This window comes from Propithecus coquereli, unplaced genomic scaffold (genome assembly GCF_000956105.1).
Source record: "Propithecus coquereli isolate 6110/MARCELLA unplaced genomic scaffold, Pcoq_1.0 Scaffold186, whole genome shotgun sequence".
NCBI classification, from domain to species: Eukaryota; Metazoa; Chordata; class Mammalia; order Primates; family Indriidae; genus Propithecus; species Propithecus coquereli.
The window spans coordinates 564,378-583,608 of record NW_012143412.1 but is presented as its reverse complement, the minus strand read 5'-3'; the positions used below and the strand labels follow the sequence as shown (position 1 = coordinate 583,608).

The window sequence follows — 19,231 nt, the reverse complement described above, 5'->3', positions numbered from 1 at the left end:
AAAAATGGAAAAATAACAATTTATAAGGTTTCAGAAAGTTCATCTTCAATAGACAAATGGCCAAAAAACATATGAAAAAATGTTCGACATCAGTAATGATCAGGGAAGTGCAAATTAAAATCACAATGAGATACCACTGTACCCCTGTAAGAATGGCCATTACTAAAAAGTCAAAAAACAACAGATGCTGGCATGGATACAGAGAGATACATTTATATACTGTTGGTGGAAATGCAAACCTCTATGGAAAACAGTATAGAGATTCCTCGAAGAAATAAATGTAGACCTACCATTCGACCCAGCAATCCCACTACTGCAATCCCACTACTGTGTATCTACTCAAAGGAAAAGACGTCATTTTATCAAAAAGACACCTGCATTCAAATATTGTAGCACAATTCACAACTGCAAAGATGTGGAATCAACCTAAGTGCCCATCAATTCATGAGTAGATTAAGAAAATGTGGTGTATATATACACCATGGAATACTACTCAGCCATAAAAAGGAATGAAATAATGTCTCTGCAGCGATTTAGATGGAACCAGAGGCCATTATCCTAAGCGAAGTATCTTAGGAATGGGAAAACAAACACCACATGTACTCTCTAATATGATAATTGAGAGCTAATCGATGGGCGCACATGGGCACAAAGAAATGTAAATTGGAAATCGAGAAGGGAGGAGGATGGGAAGGGCAAAAACTTACCTTCTGGGTACAATGAACACTGTGCTGGTGATGGGCACACTAAAAGCCCCGACTTAAGCATTACAAAGGGTAAAGTACCCACGTAACAAAGACATTTGTATTCTCTTAATATTTTGAAATTTTAAAAAAATTACTCATGTTAAGGAAGGGGTTTGGTGTATGGGTCTGAGATACTATTCCTGGTTTCCAGGGCCTATATATGTGGAGTGCAGGGGATCCAGAACTTCCTGGATGTCTTGGAAGTAATGTGGATATAGTAAGAGAACTGGAGGAGGCCTGAGATCAGGAAGCAGAGGCTAAAGAGTGAGGGGAGCACAAGCACTAGAGGCCACTGCTGAGAAATCAGCAGGAGAAAAGTATGGAACCCAAGAGAACAAGATGAGCCCCAGATGTGCCTCATGGTGTGAATATCATCTCAGGATGTTAGTGACCAAGTGGGTCCATGCAGGCCACAGCAGAGGCCGCCAGGACAGGGCAGAGGTGGCAGGCTACGCGCTACTTCCTGGCTAATCCTATGGGCACATAGGCCACTTGAGACATTAAATCTGGTAAGACAAGGAGAAAGAAGGAGAAAAATGTGAAGACTGAATACGTATTTAATAAACTCCTATTTAGCCAGGGAGATGGGTCTAGGATTTATACAGGAAAGACTAATAAATTTAAGATGGTAAGAAAAAAAGGCAGAAGCCCTGTGGGGTGGTCCTTACAAGGCTATTTAGTTGCATTATAGAGAAATAAATTTACAGTTTTATGAATGGGAATCATAGTGGGTCCACTTTGACTTCTCCACTAGAGATTGATTCAAATAAATTTTGTATTTCATGGTGTGGTGCCTAGATTTTTGTCATTAACAATAGGGGCTACCTGAAAGCTTCTTATTTTAACTATTTTTTCTTGATATATAAGTGCTAAACTTAGATATCAAATTTCAAAATTAATAAAACATCATTCACTAAAAAAATTTTTAAAAAGCTCAACTTCAGGTATTAAACATCAAAGAATGGTCTTTAGGACTGGCTCAAAATGAGTAACAACTAAATAAAATTTTAATAATTACCAATTATTAGCATATGATTAATGTTTTTAAAGAATGACAAAATTACATTTTTATTTGAAAATTTTATATTCACATTAAATTTGTTTTATTAATAAAAGGTTAGTTTCAAGGGGGAAGAAAAGGATTGCCCTCTGAGGCAGAGTTAGAGATCTTCATCAAGATATAGTCCTACAAAGGTTAATAAACAGATTGATGTTCACTTCTAAACTGCCAGGTAAAAGGAGACAGATCAGGTTAAAAGTCACTGCTGGGTGACAGGAAAACCCCTCTACCAAATGAGAAGGGGTCTTTGGATAGGATTCCCAATCATTCCATGCCCTTCCTAAGAAAAGATGACCTCTCTTTTCACATTGGTCGAGTCACCTGGACTAGAAAGATAACTCTGTTCTCAGGCTGGTGAGGCCATGCAGGGATTGGAACCCTCCCATGGCAGCCCCTTTTTGTTCTAGAGCGGTTTTCCCGGCAGCAGACTTTTTGAATGTAGAAGGAAACAAAACTATGTAGAATTAATTTGCTAACTAAGCCAAAGGACATGTCCAGTCTAATTTAAGCATTTTACTCCATACGAGATAATTATAAATCTTTATAGCTACTTCCCCAACTTCTTTAAGACATCCTCTCACCTAAGTAAAATTACTCCCAATGAATCACTTAATGAAAGTTATCTTTACATCAAGGTATCTCATTAGCTATTAAGGACTTCTGGTTTCCAGTACGACAAACTAAGATCATACCAGACAAGACTCTCCTCCCTGCTCCTGCATAGCAAAACCCTAAAAAAACCAAGACATAATACACACAGAAGCAGATGCTGGTGGGAAAAAAGGCAGAACTACTGTGACAGAAATCAGAATAGCAGATGCCTAAGCCAGGGGTTGAAGGAAACAATCAAATGTAAAGAGGCAAGAAGAAACCTTTAAGGAACAGGGAATTATTCTATATTTTGATTGCAGTGGTAGTTACCCAACTGCATACAATTACCAAAAATTAGTCGAACTGTATACCTAAAATGGGTGAATTTTGTCATATATAAATAATAGCTCAACAAAAAATTTCTAATCCTACTAGCTAGTATATTTTATACTAGAGCCTAACAGAGTTCTTAGTATAATTTATATATTATAAGGTTATATATTGTTAAACTGTATTTTTCATAATATTATTTTATATTACCATTCTACTAAATACATATGTTTTGTGATTAAGCAATTTTCAGACAAAGTAAGTTCTTTTTTTTTTTTTTTTTTGAGACAGAGTCTCACTGTGTTGCCCAGGCTAGAGTGCCGTGGCATCAGCCTAGCTCACAGCAACCTCAAACTCCTGGGCTCAAGCAATCCTTCTGCCTCAGCCTCCCGAGTAGCTGGGACTACAAGCATGCGCCACCATGCCCGGCTAATTTTTTCTATATATTTTTAGTTGTCCAGCTAAGTTCTTTCTATTTTTAGTAGAGACGGGGTCTCGCTCTTGCTCAGGCTGGTCTCGAACTCCTGAGCTCAAACAATCCGCCGGCCTCGGCCTCCCGGAGAGCTAGGATTACAGGCGTGAGCCACCGCACCTGGCCGACAAAGTAAGTTCTTGAAGAGGATGAAAATGAAACAATTATTCTCAGAAATCTCAAACAGAGGCTTCCTGAAATCACCAACAGTCCATTCCATTACCACCACCAAGATACTCATGGGCTTTGTTTTCCGAGTGTGCCATAGGATTACAGCTTTAACTCAGCCATTACCCTGTCCCATATTCCACATCTTCCCTACTGAGTCATCAGAAAATCATAGGCTAAGTCAGCCTGCTTAGTATCTAAATTTATTTTGCTATGTTACAGAAATTTGGAGCTATAATACAAAACCCAGTTTAGATACTAAATTCAGTTCAATATGATTTAACATAACGAAAGTGTTATATTTTCATATTTTCTATCCAGCTAGCTTGCTCTCCAATCCTACTTCTTTTCTTCAGGGACCCCAAGTACTATTCAAAATTATACTCTCCCCACATGGTTCTTCTTGATTTATCCCCAGAAAATCTTGAATTTCTCTATTCTCTCCAGCACTCCAACCGTATATATAAGTCTAACAATAATACCTGCTACTCCTTTAAAAAGTCGTTTAAAATTTTTCCCATTAATGACACTTAATGGAAAAACTGCATCTTACTGGAGCCAAGATGAAGAGCTGTGTCATAATCACAGCAACTTAGTTCCTCAGATACAGAATGAAAGAACTAGGCTCACCTTGTCGTGGTCCATCTCTGTTAACAGTTTCTGAAAGACTAGGTGTGAAGAGACACACACCGTGCTGGAAGGTGGGGGAACTCTGTAGCATGAGTGACTGGCAATATTCCATTACGTTGGCACAAATCTACAATGGAAGAACAGCAGTAACAAAAACATTAGCCCCCAAAATGCCCTCATATCACAGAAATCTAGATTTGAAGGAAAACAGGTTATAAATTAATTTATAAAATTTCTCACATCTGTCACTTTTATCAAATTTCTCTTAAAACATAAAAACCTTACAGAATAGTCACACAATTCTCACTCCTCTTACCTGTTGCATAGCCAGTTCGATCTCATCTTTCTTGCTCACTCTATCTCCCTCCACATTATCGTCTTGAAATTTAAACTGACGGAGTCTGTCGGAGCCACCAAAACGACTTAGTAGTCCCAAGCATTGGCGCTAAGAAAGAAAAAGATATTTTGTTGATCTCTAGCGGAATATATTTAAAACTAGTGACCTTTCTTTCCTGAGGGGTAGAAAAAAGAAAAAGTCAGTGGATAATGGAATCATTCTTTAAAGCATCTGATTATTTTACTTCCAACTGGGTCAACTAAAGGTTGTACTATTAAAATTCACCTCTTTTGCAAAGGTATTTGATTGGCGGGCAACTCGTGAAAAGAGTACCGATAATTTTTAGCAACAAATCCCTAATATAATCTAAGTATTTGCCAAAGAATTTTCTGCATTGTATCAAAAAGTATTTAATAATTCTTTGGAAGATATTCATTAAATGAAACACATGTTGATAAACAAATGAGAAGCAAAATGAAAGGTCAACTATAAGATGGTTCACAGCAAGCACATTAACAATGCACAGATTTAAAGGTTGTTACTCCTGTGATTGCTTCTAGGGACTTCATAAATGGGTTGGGAACAAACAGGCAGATAAAATGCAAATGTCACCAGCTTCAAATGTTGGTACTTTTCACCTGAGAATACCATTGTTCCCATGGTTCTCAGAGGGAAAGGACAAGCTTTTCAAAACTGGCAGCAAATCCAGTGGTTAGCCCATGGGTTTGGACTCAAGAGACATGGGTTCCAAATAGCAGGTATACCTTTTTTCTGTGTGATCTGGGACAAGTTACTTAATTTCCTCAAGCTTGCATGTTCACATTTCTAAAGTGGTAATAACAATTCATATCTTATAAGATTGTTGTCAGGATTACCTGAGAAATTGTATTGTGTTGTATTTAAATTGCTTAGCACAATGTTCTGCACATAATAAATTCAAAATAAAAACATGTATTTTAAAAATTGGTCACACCATATATAGATATAAATATACAGATATATACACATACAACATAATTATCTTATTATTTTAACTGATGTTAGTTTAAATAAGTTTAGATAAGACAAAATATATTAATGAGGCTATAATATAAATTTATTGTGCCAGATTAGTTGTATCTATTTTTAAAACCTATAAATGTGTATCTCCTATTCTTAGAGATAAAACAGATGTGCTCAGACGTTTCCAAAGGTCACCTTATGAAAGAATCTAGCAAAAAGGTCTTTTTCTCCCTACCAATGAAAAAGTTACAGGACTTAAAAAACCCAGGGTATTGCTGGGTTTTGCTGGAGCAAGAGCAATCCTTTTTGGAGAGCTATTTGACAATTATGATATAAAAATGTACGATGTGTATACCCTTAGTCCCAATAATACCATAGGTTATTTAATCTAGAGTTTAAAATATGTACACAACAATGCTAATAACAGCATTTTTCTTTAAAGACTTGAAAAACAATTCATGAAAAAAGGACTAGTTAGTTATTGTATTAAAAACCATGAAATACAAATTCTAGTATATAAATACAATTACTCTGCCAATTAAAAGTGAAGATGTGGCCAGGCGCGGTGGCTGACGCCTGTAATCCTAGCACTCTGGGAGGCCGAGGCGGGTGGATCGCTCAAGGTCAGGAAGGAGTTTGAGACCAGCCTGGGCAACATAATGAGATTCTGTCTCTACAAAAAATTAAAAAATTAGCCGGGCATGGTGGCACATGCCTGTAGTCCCAGCTACTCGGGAGGCTGAGGCAGTAGGATTGCTTGAGCCCAGGAGTTTGAGGTTGCTGTTAGCTAGGCTGACGCCACGGCACTCACTCTAGCCCGGGCAACAAAGCGACACTCTGTCTCAAAAAAAAAAAAAAAAGTGAAGATGTTCAGACCAAAGCAGGCCAGGAGGCTCCCAGAAAGAATGTGTTTATCTAACTGATAAACTATCTGTTTGAATATATTAAAAGTTTATAGAACTGGAGGAGAGTTTGGGAATAAATTAGTATTAAGTACATAAAAACCAAGCAAATAAAAAAAGAAATAATTATTAACTCTAGGGAAAACAAAACATTGCACAGAAAGTAACAGTATCATCCATGGCTTAATCATAAATAACATTATATTATACAATTATAAGGATGTAACACTAAATATTAATATAACCAAATTTGTGATATAATATATTGAGTTCCAGGAGGGTGTGATGAGAAATGTACATACTGTATGATGGAAAACAAGGAGTAAAGAAATCTAAATTTCCATCCTCCTCAATGGAAAGTCAGTAGTTGATTCTCAAAATTGGAAAATCAAGTAACAGCAACATAAGAATGTTATTTAGAAATACCAAAAAATGGATTAAAACAGTTGAAAGGGTTTTCCCAAATCTAAGGAGCAAAATGGTAAGGACTGATCAGAGGACTGTTACATTTTGTAATATGTCTTATAACTGCTATTTAAAGTAATAAGAATCAGTTACCTGGAATCTTCCAATATGTCCCTGTAGCTCCATTAAAGATCCTTCATTTACATCAACATCAAGTTCACTTAATATACCTATAAAATTTGGAATGCTTTTAAATAGTTTTATAATAAATAAAAGCTTTTATTAAAAACTAGGAAGAGAGCTCCTAATATTTTAGATTCTTTATGTACATGAACACTCTTGCCATGAAAGAGTTTTGATAAATACAATTTTACAAAGACTGTAAGTACCTTTTATATGTTAATAACACCAGCACCAGCAAATGTACATTCACATGCAATTTAAAATATAGATTGAGTTCATTTTAAAAGGCATTTTTAAAAGTTTTCAAGAAAAATCTAATTGTTTTTATAACCATAAAAGTTAACATTTTCTAAATTCAGTAGTAAATTACTTTCTCATGAAAGAGTTTAGAATATAAAACACTAGGAATGACACCCATTTCTTTTTGACCTTTCTAGGTACTGGACCATTTGATTTTTCTTTTCCTTTAAGCAAAATACAGTTTGCAAAAAAAAGTTTCCATTTAACTTCTCAGTTTGCACCCTTTACAAAATTCTAAATCGAGGCACTCTAACTCATGGTACCATGGCCTCTCTTGATTTCTACTGAGCCCTCCAAACAAACCTGCAGGGCATTCTCCCCATTGGTTTGCTTCCTTGTTCCATGACTGGTCATGCTGAGGAAAACCCACCTAAACCTGTCCTAGCCACCCTAACTTTCTGTGTTTTCAGAATCCCTTTCACTCATTCCTTACTCACTTCTAAGCATGTAAACAAGAACCTTATCATTTTCTCCTCATAATAACAAGCCTTCCGCTTTCTAGATGAGCTCAGCCCTCAACAACACAAATTGACAAAAAAGTCCTCCTGTTACCTGGCACATGTGGATACGTGCTCCTAGAATTACTTTCCTTTCTAGCATATTAAAATCTACCCTGCCACAGAGGATCTTTCCTATTCGAAAATATGTTCAAGTTTCCCTTGTACTCCAAAACAAAACAAAACAAAAATGAGCAAAAACTTGGTTAATATCAAATTTCTGAAATAGTCTGTCTATAATTGCTGCTTGTAATTCTTAGGCTCTTCTTTCCCAACTTAACTCCCTGAAACCTGGGATTTTGCATCTAACACTATCATGGAACTGTGACTTTTTCTTCTTTGTCCTCAAACTTGTTGATCTCTGCAACAGACCCTGTGCTCCGGAGTTTGTTTCCCCACCTGCACTGCTTTGATTTAAGAAGACTTCCAATTCTCAGTTTCTATAAGACCTTTCTGTTAAATGCTACCTACCTATTCTATGCATACTACATATATTACTCTCAATTCCAAAACACTTTTCAGAATATCTATGAGTCACAGAAACAAAAATCAATCGGCTAAGATTTGTGGAGGTGTGACATAGCCAGTAGAGGGCTAGGCACTCTGGGGGATACAAAGCTATAAATTGGCTTGCAATGTTACGGGACCATTTAAGACAAAAATGCATGCTGAAATTATAGGATAACACAAAACCATATGCAATCAAGGGCTGAACTGTGCACAGTAAGGTTAATAAGAGTGTAACTTGTTTTAAAAGTGTTTTTACAAATTTAAAAGGTAGCTGGCATTATCTTTAAAAAAAATTTAAGTATATATATCTCTGACCAAGTACTGCCAGGAATTTATCAAACCTACCAGTTCTAATGTACAGAAATACGTGAATACGTATACAAGAGACAAATACAGGTATATAGAGAAGTACAGACACATGCACATGTACACATGACAGTATTAAATGCCACACTGTTTCAGATTTTTAAAAGATGAGAAACAGTCTGGTCATAGGGGTCTGGTTAAAACACAAGGGTCTGTTAAGTATCTCACAACTGGAAAATTATGCAGCCAATTAAAAGAATGAGTTTAGGAGCTATATGCGTTGATGAAAAAAGATCTCCAAGATAAAATTCTTAAAAAGCTACAGAGAACTCTGTATGGTATGATTTCATTTGTGTAGGAAGGGAAAATGTTTATACACACACTCAAGCTTAGAAATTTCTAGAAAAATAACTATAAACTGACAACTGGTTCCTATCAGAGAGCAAGCATTGATGCTCAGGGTGCTTTCACTCTATTCATTTGTTTTGTTTGAATTTATCATAAACATGTTAAAATAAATAGTACTTTTCTGAATACAACCTTAATGCCAAGCCAGTGCATTCAACATGGCCAAAAGCTGCTATTAGCAAACTATAGAATTGTTAGGTGTTTTTTAAAAGTTAATCAAAGGAGACTTCATCAAAAAAACCACCTTTGCCGAAGGATTTGATAAAAGGTAAATTCTCATAAAGAAATACCTAACTAGGGGCTTTTGGGTTAAGATGGCAGAATGAAGTAGTGTCATAGAATGTCCCTCTTGTCATTGACCTACAAAATGAATGAGGTTCACCAAAAAAGGTAAGGAGCCAACTCATGTCATAAATACTAAAGAATGGTGGTGGCTGAAGAAAAAAAGAGAGAAAATTCTGATGCAGTGAGCAGCATGATTCAGCTCATGGCCCTTATCCACCCCTCAGAAGCAGCAGGGAGGAGAGAAGATAAATCAATAAAGTCTTACAAATTGTCATGGAGATCCTGCAATTTGTAGAGAAGCAGATTGAAAGCAATTAGTTAATTCCAGGAGAAATCAAGAGAAAACCCATTAGGAGAATCACTCCATAGCACTACTGGACCTTAGTAGAGGCAGGAAGGGTGGCCACACTTGGAATCATTTAGGACACTGGAATGAGCTGGGGACTAAGGCACACCATAGACTGGGTGGAGCGGACCCTGGGATCTCCTCAAAAGGAGCGCAGGCTCTAAGTATTAATAACTCAACAGGCACAGTACTCAGCCCTGCCCAACTATGGACTTCTCCCAACCCAGAGGGCTCAGGTATCGAGACATCCCCAAACAGGAAAAAATACTGGGGATCATGGGGTGGATTCAGGGGTTGCCTCAGACTTCTCCAAAGCAACATAAAAATGGAGGTAGTATAGCCTGGTAGTTAAGCGCATAGGCTCAGAAGCCATACGGCCTGGGAAACTATACTATCGGTGTTATCTGTGTGACTTTGGACAAGTTAATCTCCCTGTTCCTCAGTTTCCTCATCTGTAAAATGTGGATAATAATGGTTCTACCCTCATAAGACTGCTGTGTCCTCAAATCAATTAACATGTCAAGTATTTAAAACAGTGCCTGGCACACAAATCCTTAATAAATGCCAGCTGTTATCATTGATATTCCACATCCACATTCTGAGAGAAAGAAAATAATAATAACCAGCTATGCTGTCATTCAAGAACAAAGGCAACGTTTAGACATTCTTAAACATTAGAGAGTTCAGGAAGTATAAGACAATATATTTTTTCTTGAGAAAGGAGACCTCAGTACAAATTAAAAATACCAAGAGATAAATCAAAAGAAAGAACTGATGAATGGTGAAGCCATGGGGTGGGAGTGGGGGTGAAACACAAAGGGCGTTTTGCAGTGACTCCATGTAAATGTACAACTAAGTAGCTGGTTGCAGGACTGAATGTAAATGCTATAAAGCCTGACATAGTAAAAATGATATAAGCAAACATAATATGAAGGTGGAAGAGGAAGTGTAAAAGAACCAATCATTTCATCTTTCCTATCAGGGAATAACTGAGAAAAATTTACACGTAGTAAAGAAATTATAGTAGGGGAAAATGACCAAAATATCTTAATAATTTTTGATAATCTTTTTTCCTTAATCATACTGATCTTTTAATAGATGATAACTCTATACTCATGTAGTGAAGAAACATTTGTCTGGAATTCAGCAATTCCTTCCCTTTCTCTGCAATTAATTTATCTGTTAAATTCACGTAAAATTAAATATTTGCTCTCTAAAACAGCATGTAAAAGGCAATCCCATTCTCAAAAGTTACTTCTGTATGTCTCTATCTCTCCCATATGTACATATACATACAGCAATGTTAGAAAAACTATTTATCAAATGTTAACATTTGATAATTTCCAGGTAGTGAGATTTTGAGTGTTAATTATCTCCTCAAAATTTTTGGATTTTTTTTTTATAATGAGCATGTATTATTTTTATAAACATAAACTTATTACTTATAGAAAGGCAATTAACTCTGTTAGTACCAATTTTAAATAAGTCACATACAGCTGCAAGATAACAAAAACCTCAATCTATTAAGTATGTGTCAGTCTGTAAAGAATTATTAAAAGTCCATTCAACATAATCAACTCACCAGGAAGTGCTGCTTTACTTATAATTCCTGTCAGCAGAGCCAATTCCTGCAAAGACCCAGCACTAACATCCTGACAGCGCAGAATTGCTTGTATGGTATCAGAATGTGAAATGAGAAACTGCAACACCTAAGCCATGGAAAAAGAGGAGAAATGGAAGAAACATAGAGGTAGAAGAGTAGAACATTTTATTATAAATGTGTAACTCATCTTTTAAATAATGTTGCAGTAATTCGATATAATGAGGAATAATAAGAGGTAAAAATTGTTTTCTACATTTATTTATAGTTTATTTCTTCAGGAAGCAAAATTTAACTAAAATTAACAAGAAAGCTGAAGATAAGGATTATTTCTAAGTTTATAAATACTATGTTTAGAGGCTACTATAGAAGAGTATGATACAACTTGGACCTACTCTATGAAAACTATTATTTGACCTCTATTTTCTTTTATTGTTTGTCCAAATGGAACTAGAACAAGAATTTAAAATGAGTAGGTATAAAAACAACTACAGAATTCAAGAAGCTGCTCTATTGAAGTGTGATATGGGGAAAATCAAATAAACAATCTTGCCTAATTCTTATTTTGATGTGGTAAAAACAAAAGAGACATAAATCCTGACCTTCTAAACTCTGCCCTTATACCTTGGCATTTTTAATGCACCATCATGGAGGATTCTCTCAGTACTTTCACATATGAATATCTCAACTAGATTATAAACACCTTGAAGACACAGACTATGCCAAAACAAGCTGAGGATCTGAATCACACAGAAACTGTGACTGCTTTTATTTTTTAATGCAGATTCCTGGCCTCAGCCCATCACCGCTGGATACAGAACTCAGCCATCTATATACTTTTCTAAGAGGCCACTCAGGTGATTCTGCTTCAGGCAATACAAGACTGGTGCTAGGAAACCAATGTCTTGTATCAAAATGTCCCATTTCTAAGAAATCTTAATCAAGAAGAAGACAAGCAAATTTTTTGAGTTCTAAAAAACTGACTTAAAGGCCACATAGGCCTAAAAGGGGTAGGATGTCAACCTAGACTCCTGCAGTATGAAATAAGGTGCCCCTTTCGGAACAAGAGCATCTACCCTGGTGAGATAGGCCTAAGGCCTGATGGCAAGGAAACTAGACAAAAATCACCAGAAATCAAAGCATTTTAGGACACAGTTCCACAATATAATAAAGCAATACAATAAAAGATTGTAGATTCATGATGATAAACCTAATTAATCACTGAAAGATTAAATCATTTATTATATTACTAGAGAAACAAAAAAAAACATGTTTGAAGGTTTCACTGAAAAGCAATGTAAATAAAACTAATTTCTGCTGTTTAAAAATATTTTGATAGTTCTAAATATCGTATATAAATGTGGTGTTATCATCTTTCGTATTTTCTGCAGGGCCTAACATAGCCTTCTCTCAATAAATACCTGCTTAAATTACATTTTAGAAGCCAGCTTATTCCTATCATAGTAACTACATTCTTTTATAGAAGAACAAATTTCAACCTCTTGCTTTCTATCTCACTAATCTATTAGCTGTTTCATTCAAACAAGAGTACAAAAATGGGCCAGCGTAGTTCAGAGCAAAGTACAGGGGCCTGTTTTCTACACACAGCTCTGTCACAAACATTAGGATTAAGGTAAATTCACTTAAGCTTTCTATGCATAGGGTTTCTGCATTTGTAAAATGAAGATTTTGCAGTAGACAATATCCAACAAGAGATTCATCTTACCTGCCCTGCTGCCTGCAAGTGTTGGGCCATACTAGACGTGAGGATGACCTGGCACAGCTGGAGGGCAGGAAGGAGAATCTGACGGTAGCGATCCACTGGTGTAGGGATGAACACTGGAGGGTCTCTCATGCCAAATATGCTTTATTCGTTTCAACCAAAGGAGAGCAACATTACAAGAATTAAGGTATACTCTCAGCAATTCCTTACCATTTATGTGGCACATGAATTACAGCCAGCGGATTAAGATGGGAAGCTGCTAATGAGTACTCTGTATACCATATGTACATCAGTGACGCAAAGAAATACGCTTTTGCCTAAACTTATAGCTTAGTAAAAAATGGAGTTATTTGAATTTTGAAAAATCTTATTCAGGAAAACCTGCATAATTTAAAAAGACAATGCTTGAAACTTCCCAAACATATTTATTGTTCTTTAAATGCTCCCTTGGGCCATAGAGACTATGAGTAAGATGTAGACAAAACCAAGTTACTTTCCTCCAATTTCCTTCTCCTCTACCCAATCCAAAAATGACTCTACACTGTCCATTATACAGGATGAGTATCCCTTATCTGAAATGCTTGGTACTAGAAGTGTTTTGGATTTTTTTCAGATTTTGGAATATCTGCATTATACATACTTACCAGTTGAGCATGCCTAATCTGAAAATCCAAAATCCAAAACACCCCACTAAGCATTTCCTTGAGTGTCATATCAGCACTCAAAAAGTTTCAGATTTTGGAGCGTTTCAGACTTCAGAGCATTTCAGATTTCAGATTAGGGAGACTCAAGCTGTATAAAATAAAACAAGATTTAAAAGAGTTAAATGAGGTTATAGGCCGGGCGCGGTGGCTCACGCCTGTAATCCTAGCACTCTGGGAAGCCGAGGCGGGTGGATCGCTCAAGGTCAGGAGTTGAGATCAGCCTGACCCCGTCTCTACTAAAAAAAAATAGAAAGAAATGATCTGGACAACTAAAAATACATATATAGAAAAAATTAGCCGGGCATAGTGGCGCATGCCTGTAGTCCCAGCTACTCAAGAGGCTGAGGCAGGAGGATCGCTTGAGCCCAGGAGTCTGAGGTTGCTGTGAGCTAGGCTGACGCCACAGCACTCTAGCCCAGGCAACAGAGCAAGACTCTGTCTCAAAAAAAAAAAAAAAAAAATGAGGTTATAAAATCACTTAATCTTTAAGATTAGGTCTCAGAACATTGTATTAATAAACTCTTACTTATTATAAATGTTTATATTAATATTTAAATTTTTGGACAAATGAAAATGGCTGCCTGTTAAGGGAATGGAAGCAGAATACAGAAATAAGTGAGAAGCTTTGCACAGAGAAGTGATAACATGCCACAAACTAAAGAGTATTTAACTCAACCCTTTTTACCTAAAGTGAAAATATTAATAATAACTCTCATGTTTAAAACTTTAGAAAGCAATACCAAAGTAAATTTTTTTTTCCCAGGAGGTAAAACAGTTCTGTATGTAGTTAAGCCTGAAAACGTTAAACATTCAATTCGGCAATGGATCCTCCAAAAACAATTACTAAATCTAACCTAAGTGTTATGTACTGCTAGGAAAGTATACTGTCTGCCTAACAATGCTGCAGTCATGTAGACAAAAAAGAAAAAAATTCAAACTGAATTTTCCATATTCCAACTGAACTGAGAAATCTGAAAAGCTTGAAATTTGAAAACAATTTCACTTGAAGCTTTCAAATTAGCAAGCAGTAAGTAAAATATTAAAATGAGAAAAATGTAAACACTGAAATCCTATTCAAATCATCAGGAATAGGAAATCGACAACAAATTATAATTTTACTGTAATTCTTTAAAGGACCACTGTCACTGAAAACAAGTATTTCCACTGAACAAAATAGTAAGGTTGGGAAGGTACACATTTACTAACAAAGTTCTCTCCCACCGCTACCCACTTTTACCATTATTACCAACTTCCATTTATTAGTAAATGACAGGAGCATATGATCGAAAATCCCCACATCAAGTAAAAGAGTACTGCTCAAACAGTGGCAACATTATTCTTGGAAATTTTTTCCCCTTAATAATCCTTTACTGGAAACTTAACCAAACGAATCTATATGGACACTTACCCCTGTGGGTCCATTTCTGGGCGCATGTCATAAACCTGGCATTGCGCTAGTCTCACAATCACCCCAGATCTCAGCAGCTCTAAAGCACCTTGCTGTATCTTAGCCACTCTTGTGAGAAATGCCTAAGAAGTTACACAAGAAAAATCATCAGTGCTGAAATCATGTCCAAGGGCCTCATATAAAAGTGAAGCACTCTCACAGCACATTTCTCCTCATCTTTAGTCACCACTGAAGAAAAACTCTGGGCTAGCCACAGGGGCACATTATACCACCTTTCTCCTAGGACTTTTATGAGGACTCAGTGCCTGCAGACAGTGGTTCAAGTATTCACTTAAACTGTAGATTCTATCATCATCATGTGGGCTTATGGCGGGCAAGGAAGTCTGTCTGTTTTGCTCACAGCTGTATCTCCAGCACCTAGTACCAAGCCTGGCATATAGTAAGTATTAAATTAATACTTGTAGAATAAATGAATGAAGGAGGAAAAAGGAGTTAATGAAGAACCTTTGACTTTATTCTTAGGCTTCTATTATTGTGGCATTTGTGATCATTTTAACCACGAGGAAACAGAGAAATTGAAACAGATCTGGAGGCAAGGAAATGATGAATTATATACTGTATTGAAAATTCCGTGTTTACAGTAGAACTAGCACCTCTACATGGGAATTTTCAATATGGCAACTAATACAGTCTGAATTATGCTGTAGAAGGACAATTCTGCTCTCTCTTCATGGAGCACTGGGTGTCATATCACCACCATTAGCAAGCTGAGTTAGTGAGTAAGCAGCAGTCCCATTATCTAATTGACCCTCTCAAGATCATTTCACCCATTTTTTGCATGCTCAGAAGATACACAGATCTCCAAATTTAAAACTGCTTTAAAAAGATTACAGCTTATATGATAGAAGTATTCAAAATGTATGCCACATTGATTTTCCTTAATACGTCTATAACACCAAGAGGAAGTGACCTGTTGATCTAACATCAAATGTCAATAAAGCCTTACCATTTTAGATTCGTAAGTATAAAGGGCTTTTAAAAGGGGAGGCTGTGGAGTGAGTAAGCTCTGCAAAGTACGGTCATCTTCAACTAAGCTGTCCACAAGGACCTTCAAATAGCCACTGTTAGAAAGATACAAAAGCCACTGCTGCTGCTTGTCTACGGAGACAATCCGATCAAGTAGAGCCAGGGCCAGCATCTGAAGGAAGAATAAATCGAAGTTCAGAACATGAAGATGGCTACCAAAATCAGAGACAATAATTGTCTTTATCTGAAAATACTAAAAACTTTTTTCACAAGGAGAATGGTTGCTCACAATAAAATTTCCTTATTTTGTTTTCTTGAGAAGTAAAAACTATGGATCCAAAATATCACTTTATTAATAAAAGGAAAACATTCAGGGTAAAGTTATATTTCTGAAACAAAACCTAAAACATTAAAATAATGGCATTAAATATATTTTGGCAGAATCTAAACATTACCATTAGAGGAAAAGAATTTTTTAAAATAGCTCTTTTCTCTAATTACAAAGTTTTACACCCTCATTACAGAAGATATAGAAAAGTATATAAGAAATACACAATCTGATAAACACAGTTAACCCATTTCGGTTTATCTCCTCCCAGTGTTTTTTCTATGCATAAAAACACTACACAGTTTATATTTTATCCTATTTTTTTAAATCCTGTTTCCCATGGTCTTGATTTAATCCCATGGTCATGATTTAAATGCTACATAATTTTCCACTAGGACAAAGTTATCATCTCATTGCATCTTCACCAGTGCGTCACAATGTTTAAAAGACATATAAATGCAAATTCTCCACAAAGCATTGAGGCAGAGAAAGATATACTCAGTCTAAGGCAATTTATCTAGCATTCCCTTAACCAAATATCTTTATTAAGCAGCATTTCTGTTGTTTCTGCCAGAGTTGTTCTACCAGCCAACCTCAAAATTAGCAAAAAGAACTCCGAGGGGAAATTCTGAATTAATTAAGATTCTAAACACAATTAAACAAAACATGAATAAACAAAATACAAGTCCCAAATTATAGCAAATAAGCAAATCCACTATTATATTATAAAGAATAATTCTTATATATAGTGTACATTTTAAACTTCAGTTTATACCTTAATAAGTAAAAATACTTATTCAACTATAACACTAAACAAGAGTCACTTTACCCTTCCAATCTCATGGCCGTCACAAGCGTCTCGACAGACCACTTCCATGAGGGCGGCACCGTAACTCTCAATGATGGCTATGTTTTCTCGCTGTAATTTACTAAATACGTCTTCAGGGGCTGTCAGCCTCTCCCACATGGTTTTCTTGGCTAAAAGGATTAAAACAGAAAAAACACTTCAATAAAAAGCAGTTTAATAACCAAGCAATGACATTTCATATGCAACAAAAAAAATCCTTCCTTCTGTTACTGTATATACACAAAGGCCCACTGAGCAATGCCAATGAGTCCAGCCAGGTAAACTTCAATAACACAACGCACATACTTCATGCATGTACACTAAAATAATAATAGTATCAGGAAAAGGATACTGTCTGTTTTTTTAAAGAAATCAAAATGAATTATGAGACCCCAAGAGAATATCCTATATTTATCCAGTTAATCTTTTGTCTTTTATTGAAATCTTTGTGAATTTGCCTAGAAAGAATCAGGTACAACATAAACAAAAATCTGCCTCCAAAACATCTTTTTATTAAAAATAAAAGCACATCCATTATAAAGGTGACTTTAAAGTACAATGACAATTAACAATATGAGATTTTATATGAGATTGATGTAAACCTTTTAGAAAAGTCTCACAAATACACGAAATAAAACAATAACCGAGGCTGGATGCAGTGGCTCACACTTGTATTCCTAGCACTTTGAGAGGCCAAGATGGGAGGACTGCTTGAGGCCAGGAGTTCGAGATCAGCCTGGGCAACATAGCAAAACTCTGTCTCTACAAAAACTAAAAAAATAATTAGCCAACTGTGGTGGCATGTGCCTATGGTTGCAGCTATCAAGAGGCTAAGACAGGAAGATCAGGATCCCTCGAACCCAGAAGTTTGAGGCTGCAGTGAGCTATGATTGAGCCACTGCATGCCAGCTGGCGACCGAATAAGACTCTGTCTCTAAAAAGTAAATAAATAAATAAAGCAATAACCTGATTTGGAACTAATCTCATGATTTCCCCTCCCAACTACTACATAGCAGGAGTTTTTAAATCGTCATCCTGGTGACTTTTTATATTAATAAAAAGCCTATTGTAGAGCTCCACCCAGTGGTTAGGTAGTGATTTTGCCAATTCAAACTAATGGAATGTAAAAAAAACTTTAGGAAAAAAAAACATGTGGGAGGTGTTGGGGGTGGGGGAATCCCAATACTATCTCTCTTTTTAAGAAAAGCTCATGTTTATTTAAAAAACTTCTCCAATTATTCTATTTCCTAACCTTAAAAATATCTTCATGCATTCATTATTCAAGTGGGTACTACACATGTCTATAATCTACCATTTGGTTATTATGTTCTGAGGTACTACAAGTGGCATAATATACAACCACTACCAGAATAATATGAGATCAACTGAGCCTTACACACAGTGGTTTTTAAGACTCTGTGTACAAAATAACAATGTACAATGTACAATATCCACTATCAGAAGGTACTTCTAACAAGTTCTTAACAAATAGCAAATAACTCTGCCATAGAGTATTATATATTCACCTGTTGAACAGTTAAAAACATTTTTCATGACTGGAGACCAAAAGTTCCAGATTATTACTCTCAATTAAAAATGCTAACTACATTTTAGAAAGCAGCATTTATCAATATTTTAAATACGCAAATCTTTAAGCCAAGAATTCTACTTCTTGAAATTTATCTGAAGAAACCGCACACTAGTACAAAAAGATATATGTATACTATTGACGAGAGTTTATACGGCTAACGCTTTTTTTAGAAGGCCATTTGATAGAATCTATTACAATAAAAATGTGCATACTCTTTCACATGGAAATTCTACCATGAAGCATCCTTCTTGAAAAATACAGGCATGTGAAAGAATATTTGATGTAGCAGTTTTGTGTCAGTAAAAAATTACAAATAATTTAGGGGAGGGGCTGGGGTAGAAGGAAAAAAAAGATAGAAATAATTTAAATGCCTAAGAATAAGGAAAATGGTTAAATGTTATATCCATACCTTGGAAGAACAGAGCCATTTTAAAAGAATCAACTACATATGTACTGTGATTTAGTGTGAAGGAAAGAAAGATGTTGTACCACTCTATGCATATTGTTCAGTGGGATGGGAGACAAG

At 35.9% G+C, this 19,231-nt stretch overlaps 1 protein-coding gene across 1 annotated transcript in view; it reads right to left on the bottom strand.

Annotated features, from left to right (window-relative positions):
• The window catches only part of NUP205 (nucleoporin 205kDa), a 129,034-nt gene that overhangs the window by 6,056 nt on the left and 103,747 nt on the right, over nucleotides 1-19,231 (bottom strand). Inside the window, 8 exon segments of the mRNA XM_012642751.1 lie at nucleotides 3,998-4,124; nucleotides 4,314-4,442; nucleotides 6,797-6,873; nucleotides 11,061-11,187; nucleotides 12,805-12,943; nucleotides 14,914-15,035; nucleotides 15,920-16,111; nucleotides 17,097-17,245. Coding sequence (XP_012498205.1) covers nucleotides 3,998-4,124; nucleotides 4,314-4,442; nucleotides 6,797-6,873; nucleotides 11,061-11,187; nucleotides 12,805-12,943; nucleotides 14,914-15,035; nucleotides 15,920-16,111; nucleotides 17,097-17,245 — 1,062 coding nt within the window.